A 20636-nucleotide genomic window follows, 5' to 3' on the forward strand; every position below is an offset into this window, starting at 1 on the left:
CCAGGCTCCTCCGGGGCTCCCCGGGGCCGGGCCCCGCTCGCGCCCCTCTTGAGGCTGCGCAGCTCCTCCTCGCCCGGCCCATTAGCCGGCGCATTAAATTTTAACATTTTTGTGGCTCCTGGGTGAGTGCGCAGCTGGGTGGGCGCCAGCGCCCCGGCGCCGCACCCAGGGGCCCATCGGGGCGTCGTGGGGTGCAGGTGTGGAGGAGGTCACTGGCTGCGCCCCCTCAGCTGGGCTACCCGGCCGCTTGCGGCTGCACCGGGGTCACCGCTCCGCAGGGACCGCCTGCCCTCAGGGCTGTGCAGAGGTGCCGGCCTCTCTGCCATGTGGCAAAAGCCGGTGCCCTTGTACACTGAGCGCTGCTGAGCCGGGCACAGGGCTGCACGGGCTGCTGCGAGGCGTGCGGGTGCCGCATGCCCAGGCACCCGTCCCACTCCTGCCCACCAGCCACGGGCACTGGAGCGGGGCCCGGAGCGGGGCTTGGCCGCGGCGCAGCCCCGGGGCCCCGTGCAGCACGGCCTGACGTGGCCGCGGGACCGGCTGCTCTCGCCGGCGGGTGGCGGGGCACAGCGCCAGCGCTCGGCAGCGCGGCCCGGCAGCCTGCTGTCCGCAAGAAGTTAAACCCATCGATTCCGGCCACAGAGGGAGCTGTGGCCGGTGCCACGGGCTCCCGCTGGCCTCTGCGCACGGCGCAGCCCGGCTTGGCCAGCCCGCCCGGCCTCAGCCCCGCGGTGCCGCGGAGCGCCAAAGCAGCGAGGGCTGGGATGAGGCTGGAGCTGCCGGGCCGGCTGTGGCAGCCAAGGAGTTAACTTCCCAGCCTCGCCGCAGGAATCGGGAGCTATTAATACTCGCACGCTGGTTTATCTGTCAGAGCGAGCCGGCTGCTCCGGCAGCGAGACAAGCCCCACGGAGCAGCATCTCGCCGGGGCCACAACTTTTCCCAGCGCGCGCCGCCAGGCGTCCTGCCCGCCACGAGCCCGGGCGCCGCACGGAGCGCAAACTTTGCCCCGCGCCAGAGGTGCCAGCAGAGCCGGCGGGATGGGAGCTGCCTGCGGGCGCTGCGGAGGGGCAGCCGGTTCCTGCGGTGTCTGATGCGCTCACTTGAGCCACCCGGGCTCTCATCCTGTCCGTCCGGCCCCCTCAGCTCGGGCAATGCTGGCCCGGACGCCGGCCGGGGGTGTGGAGCACCCGCCACCTGCCCGCATCCCCTGAGGGCTCAGGGCCGCCTGCTGCCCGGGCTGGTGGCCATGGGTGCCCGCGGGAGCACAGGACACGGCCTGCGCCAGAGCGAAGGTGACGAGGGACGCAGCAGAGCCCGGCGCTGCTTCCAGTCTCAGTGAGGAGCAGCAGCTCACGAGCATCCCAGCTCCATCTTTGCCAGCCTCCGGTGGCACTGGTGAGGCGAGGGAAGATGCCAACAGCTCTCCGGTGCTGCCCGGCCTGGAGTCCCCTTTCGGTGGGAGCAGTGGTGGCCAGCGGCGAGCGATGGATTCCTTCTGCTTCGTGTGCTTCCCGAAAGAGGAGCTGCAGCCCCTGCACCTGAGCGGGTGAGTCCTGCACCCGCTGCCTGCATGGGGCAGTTGTTCTGGGGGGGCACTCAGAGGGGTCCCTGATTTTCCGGCCCTCGTGCGAAGCTCTGGACTTGCAGCGGTGCTGGACCTGCTGACTCCAGATGGGCCAGGTCTCTGCAGGAGACCAGGGTGGCCCTATGCCCCCTCCCGAGCTGCTGGGCTCGCTGGAGGCGGCCCATCTGTGCCCCTGGCCGTGGCACCAAGCACCCACAGAGCCCCCGGCTTGGCTGCTCCGGTGTCCCTGTGCCGTCCTGTGCTGTCCCCAGCGTGCCTGGCAGGGAGCTGCTGGTGGAGGAATTGCTCTGACCCTGGTCCCGTGAGCGCTCCCCAGCCTGGCCCCGTGCTCAGGGACTTGCTCCTCACCCAGCTGGGCACACAGGCTGCTGCTCCCGCGCACAGGGTGCTCCGAAGGCCCCTGCCATTGCCTGGCATTAGCGCGCACCTCCTTCCCTGCTTCCCTGCCTCCCGGCCGCGCTCCTGGCCCCGGCAGTGCCTCTCTCCTGCGCGGCAGCCAAGGCAAACGTGCCTGAATTAGCGAGGCAGCCGGTGGGGAGGCGGGTGTGAACACTGGCATGTGCTGTGCCTGGTGATCCGGCACGCACTGGGCTCTGCCGGGTGCTGGGGAGCACCTCGTGCAAAGCTGCGAGGGCAGCTCCTACCACCAGCATCGTGCCAGCCCTTGCTGGACTCCCGGTCCGGTTCCCAGCCACGTCCCTGTGGCAGGGACAGAGGGCCAAGGTGCAGGGAAGGGCCTGGCCAGGTTCGCTCTGGCGGTGGCAGCAGGCAGGACGCTCTGCCCGCTCCATGCTCGAGCAGCTCGGCATCCCCTCCCCTGCAGAGTCGGGTCCTTGCCAGGGTGCCCAGGGCTCCCAGAGCTCTGGTGAGCGCGGCTGGGCTGGCCGAGGGGCAGGCCAGCTGCCCGGGCCCGCGCTATTCTGGGGCTGGCTCGCGGCCCGCGGGCGTTTGTGGCTGTGCTCAGCAGGACGGTGCCGCGTTGCTCCTGGTGATGCCGGCAAGGTCAGCAGGCCTAAAATCCGAGTTCTCAGCCAACAGCTCCCGTCCTGCTCCGTCCCCAGCCCCTCGCCCGGGTCCCTTCCAGGGTGGCGCGTGGGGCCAACTGGAGGCTGGCCAGCGTCGTAGGGATGTTTCGGGTGTCCCGCAGCTGCGGGTGGCGGGTCCTGCCGTGACATCGTCCGAGCCTGGGCAGAGCCCGAGGCAGCTGGGCTGGTGGCGTTTCCAGGGCTCCCCTCCCGCAGCTGGATGCGGGTGTCAGATCTGACTGGCTGTGCCCAGTGTGCACCAAGCCGCGGGTGGCACGAGTTTGGTGTTCTCAGCCCTTGGAGGAGAGCGCCCGCTCCCCAGCTAAGTGCAGGGCAGGTGCCTGCTGCCCTGAGCTCCTGCCCGGCAGCCGCGGGTGACGGGAGGCCAAATGCCCGGGCTCTTCCCAGCTCCTCCCGGCACAGTTCAGCCACAGTTCCCATCCCGCTGCATTCCGAGGCGGCTGTGCCGGGGGGCCGGGCTGCAGCAGGTGGCAGCCTGTGAGCGGTGGGGACAGCGCAGGGCCTGTGGCCAGGGCTGCGGTGCAGCCCCCGAAGCGCTGGCGGCGCCGCGGCTGCCTCTTCTCCCTCGCTAGATGGTGCCAGGAGAACGGGCTGCAAGCGGCACGGCCGTGCGGGGCTGGCGGTGCCAGGACCTGGGCACGGGGCAGCCGGGCCTGGCTGTCGCGGTGCCCCACGCTGACTCCCGCTTGCTCTTTGAAATCGTCCCTTGCGGTCTGGGGTGCTGGAAATGCCCCCGGGCAGGCTGCGAGTACAGATGTACCATGGCCCAAGGCAGCGACTCGGGCTCTGCTGCTTCCCCAGGACTTGCACCTGGACTGGGAGAGAGCGGGACAGTGCCGTGACCCTGCTCTGCCCCCACACCCCACCTCCTCCCCATGAATAAATCTGGTCTGTTTCTTTGGAAAAGAAACCCGCTTGCCTTTTCCTTTGCTTCTCAAAGCAGCAAACAGCCATCCATAGGCTCCAGAGTTAGCACTGTCCACAAGCTGCCTGCAATGGGCTTGAGCTGTCAGATTCAGGCAGCTGCAGCTGGTGCTGCAGATCGCAACCCGCCAACCTGCAATCCTGTGCCGAGGAGGCCGGAGCCGCAGCAGCAGCATGGCTGCCCAGGGCCCCTTGGGAGCAGGGCTCGGGCCAGGGTCCTTCAGGATCAGGGCTCGGACCAGGGTCCCTCAGGATCAGGGCTCAGGCCGGGGCCCCTCGGGATCAGGGCTCGGGCAGGGTTTCCTCGGGATCAGGGCGCGGGCTGGGCGCTGCCGCACGCACCCAGTGCCAGGGCTCGGCTCGGCACACACCTGGCCCTGCCGGAGCCGGGGTCTGCGGCCGTCGGGGCTGTCCCCCATCTGTCACCTGGATAGCAGGAACTGTTAATATTCCCAGTGCGGCTGATGCTGGAGGCCGAGGGTCCGGGCAAAAGGAGGCCAGCAGCCCTGTTAACCCTTTGGCCACCAGAGCCCGGCAGCACCTTCTGGGGACATCACCTGTGGTCCGGAGAGGCAGTGGCCAGGGCCAGCAGTCCCAGCCCTGCCGCATCCCTGCAAACACCCCCAGCGCCGCTGCCCTTGGCTACAGCGGCACCCCGGGGCCTCCAGGGGCATCAACGTGGCCAGGGCTGCCCCAGCGCCCAGGCACAGCTTGGCCCAGAGGTCTCTAGGCCTCCTGTCTCCGGATGCTGCAGGACACGGGGCCCAAGGGCTCCCTCCTGGCTCCACCGCACAGACGACAGGCAGCTGGGAGCCCCGAGTTTTGGTCGCCCTCCTCTAGCCGAGCCTGGCCCAGCGGCTGCTGCCCAGGTGGGCAGGAAGCTGGCAGGCAGCGCAGGGGCTTCCCGCGGCGCACGGCTGGGATGGGGCGAGGTGATAAACACGCTGATCCGGCGCCTTTCATCTCCCGGCGCCTCATTAGCACAGGGTTTTGGCGCGTGCTGGAGCCTGCACCTTCACACAAACCCGACCCCTGGCTGGTGCTGCCCAGCTGCAGCTGCTGCAAAGGGGAAGGGGCCACCAAGCCCCGATGAGCCCAGCTCTGCTTGACTTGTTCAGCACAACCTGGTCTGCACCCAAAACACAGCCTGGGCAAGGGCGCGGGGGACAAAGGGGTCCCTGAGGGTGCCCCAGGCCGAGGACGTGCGGCTGGTCCCCGCTGTGGCCGAGCTCCCCTGCTCAGGACGTGCAGCCACTTCCCGGGTCCCCCCGCACGCCGGTGACGAGGTGGGGACGAGGCTGCGGCGTATTTGGGGCGCTGCCGCCGCAGTCTCCCCCCGTCCCCGCGCAGGCTCCCCAGGCACCGCTTCTCGTGCCTGACCTAGAAACAGCCCGTGGCTATAAATAGGCCCCTCTGGAGCGCAGAGGAGAGCGCGGCGTGAAGCCCCGCGAGGAGGCAGCTGCGGGGCTGCGAGGCGATGGGCAGCGCGGCCGGGGGTGGCCGAGGCGGGACCCGGAGCAGGGGGTGATAGAGCGGGAGCACCGGCCGAGCCGCTGCGATTCCTGCCCGCTGCCGCGCGCGGGCGCAGGGCCGTGGGCCAGGCCGGGTTGCGAAGCCGACACGCTCGCGGCTCTGCAGCGGCTTCCGCCTGCCGCCCTCCGGCCGCGGTCTCCCCAGCGCGGGCAGCCGCTGTTCTCTGAGGCCCGTGCGGGGCGAGGGGACGCTGTGCAGCACTATGCGCCGCTGGCTGCGTTCGGGCCCCGGCATCTCCCTGCTCTCACCCCTGCAGCGCGGCACCGCTCGCCCCGCAAGCCGCAGCAGGGCCAGGGAGCAGCAGGGCACTCATCCTGCCCGGGCCAGCGCCTGCCCCCTCTGCTCGCCCCATCCCAGCTCCATCCCTGCTGCAGGGCAGGGTTTCTACACTCCCTGTGGATGCAGAGAGCATCTCTCCTGGTTGGGGCCTTCTGCATTAGCATCACGAGACGCAGGAACAGTGCAAGGGCTCAGCCCAGGGGACCGGAGGAGCCAGGGCATTCGGCAGCACTGGCACCTGCTACGCGTAGCTGCTGCGGCCTCTCCCGTGCCTGGACTCGGGGCCGGCGTCTCCCCGGCTCCGCCGCGGAGCGCGGGCAGGGCGGCAGTGGTGGAGTGGCACTTGGCAGCGGGCGAGACCGGAGTGTCAGAAGTGAGTCAGCCTCGCGCCTCCCAGCCATTCATAAAAAGACTAATTGCTCGCTGTGCTAAACTGGGAGCCGATTAGAGCCGCCAGCTCAAGGCGGTGAGTCAGTGTCAATGGCTCCTGCAGCGGCCTCGGTGCAGGCACCGCGCGCAGCCGGCTCCCCACGGTGCCGCTCGCGGGAAGGCCACGGCCTCGCGGTGCCGCGCGGGCGCTTCGCTGCGCGCGCGGTGCAGCCCGGAGCGCCTCGCCCTGTGCGGTGCTGTCGGGGCGCGGGATGCAGCACAGAGGCTGCACCCAGTTTGTACAAGTGCCAGCATTTTCTTATCCAAAGGGTCTTGTGATACCCCCAGGTGCTCTTAAAGTGTTTCCCGCCTTGCTGGCGCTTTTGCACCAGCGGACATTGCGGGCATCCTTCATGCTTAAACCGTCTCTGGCCCCAGCCAGGAGCCTGAAGGGCACCCGTGGACCTTGCAGGTGAGCGGAGCAGAGGGAGCGAGCACGGGAGCACGTTGCTCACCTCCTGCTCACAAAGATGAAGCCCCAGGGCACCTCCCGGCCTGTCACTAAAACTCCTCTGCTTGGCCCCCTGCTTGGTAAATACCTCAGCTCCACTGGTGCTTGTGGATTCCCTCCAGATGGGGAGTCGCCTTCACGCCAAAACAGTGCACTGGGTCTGCCCTAACCAGAGGGCTGCAAGACAGGGAGGAGGATGAAGCTGCCCAGGTGCTGTGGGTGAAGGACAGTGTGGGGACCTGGCGCCGCTCCCCCCAGTGACACCATCTCCCAGGGCAGGAGGTGCCCAAGAGCTCCTGTTCCCAGGCTCTGGCATCAGGTGCTTAGCGCGTTGCCAAACTTTAACCAGGCTGAAATTAAATTCCTGCTGGGCGCCCGGCCCGCTGACATCCTCGGGTGCGTGTCCTTTTAGGCAGCCCCCCGCGGTGGGAGCAAGCCGAGGGGAAGGCACCGCATCCTGTGCCCGGGGACCAGGGGAGGAGCAGGGGACAGGAGAGCTACCTGCGTTTTGGGAACGGGCCAGTGATGCGAATGACGGGCAGCGCGAGAGAAGCGGGGGGCAGGTGTGTGTTAAGGACGTGTCAGAGACACATCCCCGGCAGGGGTGAATCCAAGTTACTGCCTGAATCCACGGCCTTTCTGGCCCACACAGTTCCCAGAAGGCTGGGAAGGGGCCAAGGGGCTGGTTCCCCTGCCTCAGCAGATCCACAGCGGAGCTTTGGACCATAAGCATGGCCAGGCAGCACAGGAGCCTCCTCCAGAAGGAAAATCCCATTGCTCAAATCATTGAAAAATGGACCGGAGAGGCTGGTGCTTCTGCGACCTCAGGTGACCGACTGGGACAGTGTGCATGGCGCACACAGCACCTTCTTCCTGCGCTGAGCACTCTGGGGCCCTGGCCCAGAGCAGCCAGAGCCAAACTCAGGTGCAGCCCCCGGGAAGCGCGTGTGGAGCAGCCATGGCAGGTGTCACCCCTTCCAGAGAGGTCCCCCAGTGCAATGCCTTGTACCTTCGCCCGAGGAGGGGCTGCTGGGGCTGGACGTGCAGCTACGGGCAGCCCCAGCTGCAGCCCCGGTGCAGCGGTGGAATTTGGGCATCCCGGGAGGAGTGAGCAGGACACAGAGCAGGATCAGAGCCCTCAGGGCAGGAAACACCGGCGACGCCGGGGAGCGACGCCCCCACGAGCGGGGCGGCCCGGGCGGGCGGCCGGGGGGCACCAGCGCGTCCCGCTTCCACCCGAGCGAACGGGAAGGGCGCGAGGGGCGAGCGCGCCCGGCGGGGCGTCCCCGACGGCGGGGCCGGGGGCTGCCGGGGGCTGCCGGGGGCTGCCGGGGGCTGCAGGGGGCGCCGCGGCGCCGCGGCTGGTGGCGGCGGGCGGCGCTCGGGCCCGGCGCGGCGCGGGGCGGGCGCGGGGCGGGCGCGGGGCGGCGGCGCCGCTGCCCGCGCGGGGCGGGCGCTGGGGGGGCCGCGCCGGCCGCTCCTCCCGGCGGCGGCGCCGGGCGGGGAGGCGGCGGCGGCGGCGGCGGCGGCGCGGGGGCGGCCGGCGCGGCAGCGGCGCGGCCAGCCCGGCCCGGCCCCGGCGAGGGGCAGGCGGCGGCGCGGGCGGCTCTGCCGCGGAGGACGGCGCGGCGCGGCGGGGGCCGCCACCTCCCCGGTAAGCGGCGCGGCCGGTGCCGCCGCTGCCCTTTGTGTGCCCGGCGCTGCCGCCGTCGGGGCGCGGCACGGGAGGGCGAGGCAGACAACGGGGAGGATGACACAGGGGCGGGGGTCGCGGGCGGCCTGTGCGGCGGGCGCGGGACCCGCCGTGCCCGGGCGGCGCCGCCGCGGGCTCCTGTGGCGGGCGCGGGGCCCGGGGGCACCGGGTCGGGCAGGGCGCGGGCGCCCGAGCCCCCGATCGCGGGCCGCGGAGGCGGCAGCCGGTGCCCCGGCAGCGCCGGGAAAGGCAGGGAAGAGCCGAAGGGAAATAAAGGAGAAGCGGGCGAGGGCGGCGGGCGGCCTGTCCAGCCCCGGAGCTCGCTGGCCCGGGTACCCGTGTCCCCTCTCCGCGGTGCTAGCCCGGACGAGGAGGCGTCCACAAGCCAGCGAGCGCCGCAGCTCGCAGGGGCCGTGACCCACATTCGCCCGGGCTGGCCGCACGCTGCCAGGCAGGGAACGGGTGCTGAGCGAGTGCCAGACCCGCTGCAGCAGCCTCCGAGACCGCGTGGGTCCGAGGCCATGGCGGAGGCCGGGGCACTGCTCTGAGCACCCCTCGGGCTGGCAGGGATGACGCCGCGGGGCGCCAAGCCCGGCACCTGGCAGCGCTCCAGGTCTTTGCTTGGCCAGAGCCCGGCTGGGCCCGGGAGCAGCCGTGCACGGGGAAATCGTTTGCTGGACATCTGCATCTGCACCTTATCTGACCGAGTGAACGGGTGCTGGGGCGATGTGACCCGCAGTGGTGCTGGGGTGGGAGAGCCCCTAGCAAAGGCGGGGTGTCTCCCTGGGCCGGGATGTGTCCCCTGAGGCACCTGAGCAGAACTGCAGATTGGAGGCGCTTGGAGAAGCCCCTCCCGAGGGCACCGGGGGAGAGAGAAGGTTTTGGAGGGAGGGGAGGGGGCCCTTGTGCCCTCGGCGGCCGCTGGTGTGGCAAAGCTGCCGGGGTGATGGCAGCAACGAGGTGGGATGAGCGGGGTCAGGACATGCCATGGCCCTGTCTCTGGGCAGGAGCCATGGGGTGCCAATGCACAGGGCTTGTGCAGGGTCGTGCAGGGGCGATGGCCGGGGCAGGTGAGAGCAGCCGCTGCCGAGCCCGGTTGAGGAGCAGCCCAGGGCGGGTGGCCCGGAGGGTGCGGGGGAGCCGCAGGCCGCGCCGGCAGCAGAGGGGCCGGGGAGAGGTGTCCCCGTGCAGTGCGTTGCCGCAGGGGAAGGAGCAGGGCCGGTACCGAGAGGAGCCCCCGCGCGTGCGGGTCCGGCCGGCCCCGGAGCCGGCTCCATGCCCCGAGGCCGGGAAAGAGCCGAGGGGCCCGCGCTCCCGCATTGGAGAAGGGGCCGGGCAGGTGCCTCTCGCGGCGTTTGTCTTTGCAGATCCCAAACGCGAGATGCCGCCGGTGCTGATGGAAGAGTTTTAGGAGGGAGATGATGACAGGCTGATGAAAACCAATCAAACAATGAAGTAATCATAAATCCCCGGTGCCAGCGGCAAGGCTCGGAGGACGCGGGAGGAGCTGGAGGATGAAGTAGCGGAGGTACTAACAAAGCTGTGCCATTGATCCTGAAAATCCTGGGAAGGCAAAGCGCTGAAAGGCAGCCAATGTCCCATCATCCGGTTTTGTTCTTTTTCTTTTTTAATTAAAAAAAAGGAGAAAAGGAGCTATGCTAAACCCTGAGCTTGGAAATGAGGGCAGGGAAAATGGGAACAAAAGCTGCAGGCGAGCGGCGTGCAGGGCCGCGAGGAGGCTGTCACAGGAGAGGAGAGGAGAGGAGGGCTGTGCCCTGCCTCGGGGAGCCCCGCACCAGAGCAGGGGCGGCCGATGCAATTGCTCTGCCCCAAATTTTTCAGAGGGGCCGTCAATGAGACCTAAGACCGCGGCTGAAGCTGAAGAAGCCTTTGTAGCTGACAAGAGGTGGGTTTCTCGCCAAGGGGGATCTACGGATGGGCGTAACGGGGCCAAACTCTGCCCCGCAGCTGCGGTGCTCCGGGAGGAGGGATCCGCTCACAGCTGGGAGCGCGCCCGCCTCTGCGCCCGCCCGGAGCAGCCTGTCCTCATTTCACGTTTGATTCTGGGCCGTCTGCACTGGCCAGGCCAGAAGCTGCTGTGAGAAACTCTGGATGCTGGGCAGGGCAGTGACGATCTCCACGCGGAGAGGTGTCAGAGGGGTCCCTGCCATCCTCTGCCCGCTGTGGGGCACCTGCAGCACGGGGTAAGCACTGGCATTGCGGAGGAGCTGCTGCCTTTTGGGCTGCTGTGGTGCCGGGTGCTGCAAGTGCCGCTCAAGCGCTTCCTGGCGCCTTCGCTTCATAACGGAACCAATGAGAGAAGAAAAACCTGCACCTCTTGGAAGATCCTTGAAACACGCTGTGTTTCGTGGGGGAGCTGGCAGGTCCCTGCTGTGGGATGCTCAAGGGCGACGCGATGCTGAAACACAGCAGCGCTCTGGCCACGGAGAAGTGGGTCATGGACTGCGACGCGGCCACCGTGAAGCCTCCAGGCAACGGGGCTCCAGCTCTGGGCCTGTGTTGACCTCTCGTGCAGCTTGGTGAAGCTGTGGCTGATTTACCTCAGTCTGGCCGTCACGGGAGCCTCAGCGAAGAGTGTGCACCTTGTGACACAGGATTTTCAAGGACATTTGCCCCAAATGTTCAGGTCATTGTTTGGGGCAAGGAAGAAGCGCTGCTCTGTGAGAAGCAAGAGGCTGGGGAGGTTCTGCCTTGCTCCTGGCCGCCGCACGTGGTGGCAGCTCCTTGCCCTGTGCGGGGAGACGCACGACGGGGTGTCCCCAGGCCAGTGCCCAGCAGCAGCGGCTGAGGCCTGGGGTGCCGCCCCGCGCTGGGGCTCCCCGGCAGCCGCGCAGGGTGTTCGCGTGGGCTTGGGTGGCGCCGTCGCTGCATGCGCCGTTTCCTTGGGTTTCCACCAGCGGCACCCGTGTGGCCGCCTTTCCTTGAGATATCCCCGACTCCAGCAAAAGCCGCCAAGCAGCTCGGCACAGCCGGGAGGGGGAAATGGTGGCAAGTGCAGCGGGGCCCGGGCAGGCGGGTCCTCGTCCCCGGGCGCAGGGCCGTGGTGAAGGTGCCTTTGGGAAGCTCCATGGCTGCTGACGTGGCGGCAGCACCGGGAAGCGCTGCTGGCGGCTCTGCTGCGGCTCGCGTGGCGTGGGGCTCCTCACGGCACGTCGGGGCGGGAGACGCTCTCGTACGGGGCTGGGCAGGCGCCGGTGGAGGGAGGCGGCAGGGGGTCAGAGGGCTGTGCTCAGAGGGTCTCAGTGCAGCCCGGCCCTGCCTCGTGCCCCCGGCTGCGCCCCGCTCTGCGCGGGCCGGGTCCAGCGGCGCCCCATGCAGTCCTCCCCGTCCGCTTTGACTTCACTCCCTCTGCGGAGGCTGCTCCTCAGCTCCCTGCTCTGCTGGTGGATGCTCCGCTCGATGGCCAGGGCGCGCGCGGGGCAGGCAGCCTTGGGCTCTCCCAGCACCGCTCTGGGATGCCCTGTGCTCGCCAGCGGAGAGCCCTCAACACAGCGAGGACAGTACTGGGAGCTGGGGCAGTGGTTGGGTTGTGGGCAGCTCTCCTGCTCCGGCCGCAGCTGCTTGCTGCTCCGGTTGCAGCTGCTGGGTTTGTGGGTGCAGCGGTTTTCCCGAGCGCCGCATGCATGCAGGCGTGCAAATCGAATCAGCCGTGCGTGTGCGGCCTCAGTGCGCATTGCCCTCGTGCTGGAGGAGCCCGTGGGGTTCAGCAGCCGCCCTGGGTCTCCGGTGCGGCGCGCACAGGCGCCCCGGGCGCTCGGCAGCTCCCGCTCGGCTGCACCGCATCTGGGGTGCCGGGAGTGGCGCGGGCTTGAGGCGAAGCGGGGAGCGGCGCCGCTTGCTCAAGGTCACCCGGCCGCTTCTGGCGGAGCGTTCGACTAGGCTGGCAAATCCGTGGAGCTCTCGTGCTGCCGCGGCTCTTTCGCTTATTTATTTATTTGTTTGTTTGTTTGTTTGTTGAGCTCCGTCTCCCGCCCTCTCTCAGGGCGCAGAGCGCCAAGGTCGCCGCCAGCTTCGCCCAGCCCGTGCTCAGCACCGTCCCCGTGTCGCTGGGCATGCGGGACAGGCGTCGCTCCCGTTCCCAGGGAGCGCGATCCCTGGGAATGCCGTGCCGCAATCCCAGCACCTGCGTGCGCGGAGCTGCCATCTCTAGCACGATCGCGGCTGCGTCGCGGCCAGGCCGCTTTGCGTGGCCACGACGGTCGAGCCGCAGTGAGCGCAGGGCGATGCAAAATGGTGCCTAGGTCTCGCAGCGGCTCCTGAGCTGGAGAGCTCAGCGCTTGCTCTGGAATGACTTTGACAGCTCAGCTCGTAGCTGAAGAGCAATGGGGAGCAGGGGATTCTCCGTGTTGGTGCAGGGCCCCCCTTCTGCTGGTGGCCCGTGGGAACTGGGTGCCTCGTGCTCCGGCTGGTGTCCTGGCACACAGCAAGGGCACGGGGCTGGGTTGGTGCCTGGTTTTCTGTCAGCTTCATTCCCTGCCCACATGGGCTCTGGAAGTGAGATGCCCAGCACAAGCCCTGTCTCAGGCTCAGGGTGCTGCCCAGGAAGAGGCTGCAGCAGCTCCTCTGCCAAAGCCAGGAGGTCGTGGTGGTGGTTGGTGGTGGTGGCTGTGGTTGGTTTTGTTGTTGGTGGGGGTTGGTGGTGGTCATGGTGCTGTGGGTGGTGGTGCCGGTAGCTCCCCTGTAGCCGCTGTCACTCCTGGGGTTGCGGCTGCCTGTTCCTCCCCGCCGGGCACGGGGCAGGGCTCTCCTTTGGGGTGTTTTTGGAGGGGGCAGCATCGCTCCTGCAGCAGGGCTGCCCGTGCAGGGTTTCTTGCCCGGCCGTTGCAGGCGGCTCTGGCAGGGGCAGCAGCAGCCCTGGGCACGCAGAGCCGTGCTGCTTCCTGCGCGCTGGAGCGCTCGGGCTGCTCTGGCAGCGATGTGCCCGGGGGAAGCGGGTGCCGCAGCGCAGAGCCGGGACACTCGCTTCTGTTCCTGGCCGCGGCCCTGCGGCCGCTTCCTTTCTTTGTGCCTCAGTTTCCTCCGGGCAGGGACCGTGGACGTGGTGCCCTCCCCTCCTTGTGGCAGCGCTCCCAAGGCCCTGCGGCCTGCTGGTGAACAGCGGCGGCCTCCGTGACTCGCTAACAGCTCATTTCATTTATGCCACAGCAGGAACTCCCGGGGGATTTGGGTGCAGGGAGAGAAACCCCAGGCTCTGCAAAACGCAAGTGCCGCAGCCGAGCCAGCTGCAGGGCCCTGGTGGCGGGGGCTTCCTAATTCCGCCCGCTCTGTGCAGGTTCCAACAATAGCTCTGACCCCTGCTTTGCTTTGGTTTGTTTTTTCCCCTTCCTCTTCCCTTTCCTCTTGCCCTGGCGCAGCCTGGAGCCAGAGCCAGGCCGGCTCTGCCTTTTCCCTGTTCTCCAGCTGGATACTGGCTGTTCTCTGCTCTCCCTGCGCCCAGTTGCGGCAAAGGGGACATCGGCCCCGTGGAGCCCCTCACCGGGTGTTCCCGCGTGCCGCCTCGCTGCCGCGATCCGGGCGTCGGGCTCGACCCCAAATCCTTCCACTCCGTTTAGTAGCTGGCTCTTTTCTCTGGTCTCTAGTTCTCCACCTGCGCCTGGAGGGTTTTTTGTTTTCCTTCCTTCCCCTCTTGGTTTCCCAGTGCCTCCACGGCTCGCTCTCCTCCGTGGCCTCTGCTCCCCTCCATTTGCCGCTAATGAGTTGCCAATTACTTATTGGCAGCGGCGGCACCGCGGGCGCCCCGAGGCATCGCGTGCCCTGCCGCGGAGCTGTCCCTGCCCTGGAGCTGTCCCTGCCCTGGAGCTGTCCCGCGCTCCCGTCCTGCCGGCCGCGGCCCCTTGCGCCTCCGAGAAATCCCGGAGCCCAGGAAGGTTTGGGGAGAGGAAAGGCAGCTGCCGCCGGGAGACGGAGCGGCTGTCTATAAATACCCGGCACGAGCGAGGAAGAAGTGGGTGGATTATCCTCCTTCCTCAATGAGATAAACGCTGCTTAAGCTTAAACAGAGAGCAATTTTCGGCTGAATAGTAGGGGGAATAACTTGGGGACGCGGCGGTGACAGCACCAGCCGCCGTCAGGGAGCGACAGGCCGCCCTCGCGGACACCCCAGGCCGGCGCAGGGCCAGGGCAGCGCTGCCGCTCGCGGTGCCGCGCGGGGTGCAGGAGGAAGGAGCTTCCCGCTGTGCTTCCCTCGGAGCCGAGGGTCCCTGCTGGTTCCCTCCTCACTGCGGGCTGTTCTCGCAGCTCGTGCACGGTGGCTCTCCTGGATTTGGGGTGCCGTGGGGTGGCTGGGGAGCCGGCGGGAGCGGAGCGGCGGTGCTGCGCTCGGGGCCGTGCCGCTGCCCCCGGTGTCCTTCCCGCGTCCAGAGAGAGAGCGGAGGCTGGGGATGGCAAAAACCAACCCAATCCAAGTATCCACCCAATACCCGCGTGTCCTTTGCTTTCCGTGCTCGGCATTCCCGCTGAGGAAGGCAGGAGGCAGGAGCCCCCGTCGCTGCAGCAGGTCACGGCCGAGGCCTGGCCGAGGGCGCCAGGTCGACGTCTCTGCCCGTCACCTCCCCGGCCGCGCGCGGAGCCGCTGCCCCTCCCCGCCGAGCTCCTGTCCCAGCTCTTTTTATGGCGCTGGGCAGAGAAAGGTCAGTGCATCTTGGCGAGGTTTCTGAGCTGGAACAAGAACAAGTGCTTGTAAAGGCTCCTTGGAGAAGAAACCTGGAGGAAAAAAAAATAAAAATAAAAGGAAAAGAGGAAATGGGGTAAAGCCCTTATCTTTTGCAAGGGTTTCAAAATGGAATTGCACACAGGCGGCTGAAGGGGAGCTGGGAAACTGCAAGGCTGCCTGGAACTGGGGGCACGTCCTGGAGCTGCTCATGGCACCCAGGCCGCTGGGTGCCCCCCCGCTGCAGGCTCGGATGGAGCCGCTCGGATGGAGCCTGCTCGGAGTTTCCGAGGAATTTAGTGCGCATCTCTCCTGCAGTGTTTCCATCTCAGTGCCTTGGCAAACTGGAGCAGAAGGCTGCGGCGGGGGGATTCTTTCCCGCTCCGCTCTGCTCCTGGCTGCCCTGTGGCCTTGCATTTACCCCAGCCGGGCGCCGGGGCAGGAATGAAGCACCGCGACGGGAAGCGCTGGCTGCGGAGGGAGCGCGCGGTCTCCTGCTGCAAAAGCAGGTCCTGCCCCATCAGCAAAGAGAAAAGGGCTGGAAGCGAGGGCAGCGTTGTGCCCGCGTGGGGCAAAGGACGCCCGTTTTTGGTGGGCCCGTGTCTCAATTCTGGTCACGTGTGTGTGAAATCGGAAAGCAGCTTTCTGCAAAACGGCCTAGAAAACCCAAGGAGCAGGAGGGAGCCAGCCAGATTTAGCCAAGGGAAAAAGCAAATACTCCTTGACTTGGAGAGATCTCTTCAGCAGTAGGCAGCCCTTCCACTTCCTCTCGCCTTCATCCCACCGGCATTAAAAAAAAAAAAAAAAAGAAAAGTTTGCTGCCTTTAATAATTGTATTTCAGCACAGGTTAATTAACAGACCTTGACAGGCGTGATTGTAAATTCAAGTGTAGACATAATTCTTCCTGTTGGATATTGGGAGCTGTTTTTAGTCATGTATCCATTTAGCTTCTGCACTAATCCACCTCCACCTCCAATAACAAGACACAAAAATGGTGCTTCTCTTTAGGAAGGCCAATAAAACACTGTGGAGAGGAGCTGCTTTGAAGATCTTATGAGTCAAGCTGATACATTTTTGGAACATCATGATGTTTAAGTTCCTTTTCTATTTTCTACCCAACTTCCCCCGAAAAAAAAATTAAAAAATCAAGATCCATTCTGGGATGAGAGACAGCATGCAAACTGTTAGTGGTTTAAGGAAACGAAGGGCACATGGAGCTCAGGCACCTGGTTGGAGAACGTGTGAGAAGGTGTCCCTGGTCCCACGCTTCAGGGCTGCTGAAAGCCCGGGGCGAGGAGAGCTGCACCCTGGGCAGAGCATCGCCCTGCTCGGTGCTCCGTGGGCGCTCAGCATCTTTCCTGGAAGACTCTGGCACTGTTTTCTCCTGGAGACAGATGGGCTGTTTGCTTTGTGCCAGAGCAGTGGTTCCCGTGGCGGTTCCTACTGGGGATTTATCACCAGTGGCAAAGCCCTTGGAGGGCCCTGGCCCTGCCTGCCAGCGCTGGCTGGTGCCTCGTGGCGCTGCAGCAGCCCGGGCACGCGCTGAGGGGCTCCCCCTCTGTCCTGCAGCTGTCTGTGTGCTGAGGTCTAGCTCAGGTCCTGGCGTGGCCACAGCCGAGCTCTCGGCTCGGCCCTGGCGCTGCTCCCGTCTGAGGCAAAGGGAATTAATTTGCAAGTGGGTTTTTTTGTTGTTCTTTTTTTTTTTGGTGAGACGCGCATTAAAAGTCTAAATATAAAACGGCTCCCGCTCTGCCGTTATCCCATGATTTTTGTCAATCTGTTACAAAATAAGAAGCAGGCAGTTTCACTGGGGGAGATAGATTCTTTGCAAGCACCACCAGAGCGCTGAGCACTCGCGTTGCCGCTGGCCTTTTGGTGCTTGTTTCTCCATGGCGCCCTGAGCGAGCGCTCGTGGTGGTGCCGGCTGTGCTGGGCGCTGGCGCCGCGTGGTTTTGTGGAGGAGGAGCAGCTCTGGCCACCTGCGCTGTAGGGGTGATGGAAAGGAGTGCGGTGCCCTGAGCGAGGTCCGAGGGATCCCGGCGTGGTTTTGTTCAGCTCCGACGTGGTGGGTGAGTCAAAGCCCGGGGGTCTTTGTACTGTGGTCCCTGCGCTTCTGCTCTCAGGCAAAGGAGGGAGAAATCCGCAGAAGCGGTAGTGGATGCACGGGAGCCCGGAGCCCGTCTCCTCGTCGCGTTTCCCATGCAGACAGCAGACCCGAGACGGAGCTGAGTGAGCCTTGTGCCGGCCTCCCCTGGTGCTGGTGCGTTTCTGGGCCAGCCGGGCGTGCGCGGGCGCTAATCTCCTTTCAGGGCAGTGCAGTTCTGCATCATGCCCTGCTCCAGTGCGATGGGCCCCGGGCTGGAGCTGGGTGCCGCTCGGTCGGGGCGGCAGGAGCAGCTCGCAGGGTGGCCTGGGCCAGAGCCCCACGGGCCGCTTGGGCAGCTCCCTGGGCTTCGCTCCATCGTGCAGCCCCGTCTCCTGGCAGGACAGGGACGAGGAGCTGGCCGCGCTCCCGGGGCGCCGCGTGTGGCTCTGCCCGGGGCTCCTCGGGTGGCGGCTGCGTTCGCGGGGCAGGGGCCTGTGACTGCGTTGGAGGCAGCTCCGTGCGGCCTGGCTCCATCCTGCTCTGCGCTCCCTCTCAATGAAACCCTCCTGGCACAGCAGGGTGTTTTGCTATTTAAGACTCTGCACGCTGGCTGCTTTTCATCTCGTGCTTGCTGCTGTGCAAAGGCTCCCTGGGCTCCGTCGGCCCCGCGTTGTGAGCCGCGATCTCCTGGCTGCCGGGGCCGGTCTCTGCCCGGCACTTCTGCGCTCACCCACCCGCCCCTTGTGGGAGCGTCTGCAAACGGGAACTGGGGCTCAGCCCGAGCCCCGACCTGCTTTGCCTTCCAAGGGCAAAGAGAAGAACAGAAAGGGAGCAGCGCTGCTGGTTCGTTATGAACGAGGAACCTGCACGGGTTTTGTCTGAGTGCTGCTGGCTCTGCAGATGCCCTCAGCATCACCGAGACCGGCCCTCTGGTAGGGGAGGACCGAAAGAGTCAGTGCCCACAGATATTTGGTGTAATGGAGTGACTACCCGCAGAGCCTCTGCTTCCCCCTGGGCAGGGCAGCGGGTGCCTCTGGGCTGCCCCCGGCCTCCCAGGGCCCTCAACGCCCCGTGCTGGCGGGCGCTGCTCTCCGTCCCCGTGCGGGCTGCAGAGCAAACGCCGTGAGGGCGATTCCTGCTGCCAAGTGCACGGAGCGAGTGTGGGTCATGGAGCGAGCGTGGGGCCCGGAGCGAGCATGGGGCGCGGATCGAGACGGTGCCCGGAGCTCTGCTCCCGCCCGGGCCGTGGCTGGGAGCGCCGTGGGGCTGAGGACGTGGCCGGGCACTGCAGGGGCTGCGAGCGATGGGGAAGCAGCAGTGAGAGCTCGAGAGAGGAGCAGACACGGGGCTGCTGCTCTGCGCCGCCCGCGGGGCTCGGCCCCGGCCCCCGTGGCTTCACTGCACCCATCCCCGGGCCCACTGAGGCTGCCTGCCCCTGGCCGGCGCGTGCGAGGGGAGCCCTGGGGACGGGCTGGCCCCGCGGGGCTGTGACACCTCTCTGCTTTGCAGCACCACCATGAGCGCGGGTTCGATTGAGCAGGAGCCGTCGCGCAAGCTGGCCTGCTGCGGGGTGCCCCTCATCACAGAGGACATGCAGTCGCTGGCCATCCGCACCCTCTCGGGCACCGACATCAACAAGCACTACGACCTCATCCGTGAGCTCGGCAAGGGCACCTACGGCAAGGTGGACCTGGTGTCCCACAAGAGCACAGGTGAGGCAAGGGGACGCGGCCGTGGCACACACAGAGCAGGGAGTGGGGCTTTGTGCACCCTTGTTGCATGCAGAGGGATTGAACGAGTGCTGTGTTTGCTGCTCCACAGTTTGGCAGAGTGACTGAGCACTGGATCAGGTTGCCCAGGAAGGTTGTGGAGTCTCCTTCCTTGGAGATATCCTAAGGCCAGCTGGGCAACGTGCTCTAGGTGACCCTAGGTGACCCGGTGGGGTAGGACTAGATGGTTCCAGAGGCCACCGCCAGCCTCGCCTGGGTTTGCTGTGATTTTGTGAGCTATGTGTCAGCTCTCGTCTCAATGGGTGTCCAGGGCAGGTGTCTTCATCTTTCGGTGCTGCCCTGGGCAGAGCCTGGGTGCTGACACCCATGCTGGCCCTCTGCCCACTGCAGGCACCAAGATGGCCTTGAAGTTTGTGAACAAGAGCAAGACAAAGCTGAAGAACTTCCTGCGCGAGTTCAGCATCACCAACACGCTCTCCTCCAGCCCCTTCATCATCAAGGTCTTCGACGTGGTCTTCGAGACGGAGGACTGCTACGTCTTTGCTCAGGAGTACGCCCCCGGCGGGGACCTCTTCGACATCATCCCGCCTCAGGTGGGAGCCTCCTGCTCGAGGCATTCCGGTGTCCCTGGGTGGGCCCCAGGATTCGGTATCCCCACGGTGCAGAGCTCTGCGAGGTGCCAAGCCGGGCAAGGGGTAAAGGCCCCCTCCAAGGCTACTGTGGTGCTGCCAGGAGCCTTTGCAGGAGGAGGTGCATCCCTTGCATGGTCAGCCCTGACTGGGGCTCCAGCACCCAGAGACAGGCCCAGGACCCATAACCACGTCTCCTGGCAGCTTAGCCCCACTGCAGGGTGTGATGGGGTATTTCTGGTCAGGAGTCCCTCCTTCCCTTGAGACAGAAGGGGCTAGGAAAGAGGTGACAGGCTGGAAAATTGAACAAGGGAAAAAGAAATCATACGCAGCAAGGAGGAGAGACACAGAGAGAACACCCCAAAGAAAATCAGACCTAATTGAATTGGAAGGCTAATGAAATCTTAATGCAAAGGGAATGAAAGGAAATAAGATTATTCAGTGTCAGCTGGCAGGGTGGCGCAGGGGCAGAAGGGCTCAGAGCGCGGGGGAGCGTGGGACGCCGGTGGCACGGGGGCGCAGGCCCCCCAGCCCCATGGCGCGCTGCCTGCCCTGTACGGCTCCGACCCCGCTGGGGGAACGTGGTCCCCGCTCACGGCCTGTCCCTGCCTGGGGGAAGCAACTGCTCATGGAGCTGGAGAGAGAAATGGGGGTTAGAGAGAGCTCCGAGGCGGCTCCCCAGCTCCTCCTGCCCAGAGCCGAGGGCCCGTGGCCTTGCTGGGCGCCGGGGGATGGTGGCAGCAGGGTGGCTGCTCACGCTGTCCTGTCCCGCGCCCGCAGGTGGGGCTCCCCGAGGACATGGTGAAACGGTGCGTGCAGCAGCTGGGCCTGGCCCTGGACTACATGCACAGCAAGAACCTCGTGCACCGCGACATCAAGCCCGAGAACGTGCTGCTCTTCGACCGCGACTGCCGCCGCGTCAAACTGGCCGACTTTGGCATGACCCGCAAGGTGGGCTGCCGGGTCAAGCGCATCAGCGGCACCATCCCCTACACGGCGCCCGAGGTGTGCCAAGCCGGCCGCGCGGAGGGCTTCACCGTGGACACCAGCATTGACGTGTGGGCTTTCGGGGTGCTCATCTTCTGTGTCCTCACTGGCAACTTCCCCTGGGAGGCGGCCTCGGCCTCAGACACCTTCTTTGAGGAGTTTGTGCGGTGGCAGAAGGGGCGCCTGGCGGGCCTGCCCTCGCAGTGGCGCCGCTTCACGGACAGCGCCCTGCGCATGTTCCAGCGCCTGCTGGCGCTCGACCCCGAGAAGCGCTGCCCCATCAAGGAGGTCTTCTACTTCATCAAGTACGACCTGATGTCCGAGGTGCGCCGCCGGCCCTCCTATCGCTCCCGCAAGCACGCCGGAGACAAGCTGGCCGCCGGCCCGCACCGCCACGAGACGCCCAGCGCCTGCACCCCCACACCGCTCAAGAGGACCATCCTGACCGAAGGGAGCGGCCCCCGGCTCTCCGGCTCCGAGCCGGGCGCGTCCTCCCCGGGGACGGCGAGCAGGACAGACGGACGGCAGGACAAAGGCAAAGGGCAGATGGTCCTGGCCACAGCAATAGAGATCTGTGTGTGATGGTGACGGG

At 66.5% G+C, this 20636-nt stretch overlaps 1 protein-coding gene across 3 annotated transcripts; it reads left to right on the plus strand.

Moving 5' to 3' along the window:
* The first annotated feature begins 1411 nt into the window (after positions 1-1411).
* Positions 1412-20636, plus strand: SBK1 (SH3 domain binding kinase 1). 3 transcript variants are annotated; one of them, XM_088523098.1, is made up of 4 exons: positions 1412-1541; positions 18207-18410; positions 18819-19021; positions 19838-20636. In XM_088523098.1, the coding sequence occupies exons 1-4, from the start codon at positions 1412-1414 to the stop codon at positions 20624-20626; spliced, it is 1326 nt and encodes a 441-aa protein (XP_088379224.1). In that variant the 3' UTR covers positions 20627-20636. The 3 variants fall into 3 exon arrangements, with proteins under 3 accessions (XP_088379224.1, XP_088379222.1, XP_088379223.1); XM_088523096.1 differs by having other exon boundaries at positions 1442-1547; positions 18208-18410; XM_088523097.1 differs by lacking the exon at positions 1412-1541 and adding an exon at positions 9244-9469 and having other exon boundaries at positions 18208-18410.

The sequence above is a fragment of the Tinamus guttatus genome, unplaced genomic scaffold (assembly GCF_059628265.1).
Source record: "Tinamus guttatus ecotype Peru unplaced genomic scaffold, ASM5962826v1 Tinamus_guttatus_pri_ptg000172l, whole genome shotgun sequence".
NCBI classification, from domain to species: domain Eukaryota; kingdom Metazoa; phylum Chordata; class Aves; order Tinamiformes; family Tinamidae; genus Tinamus; species Tinamus guttatus.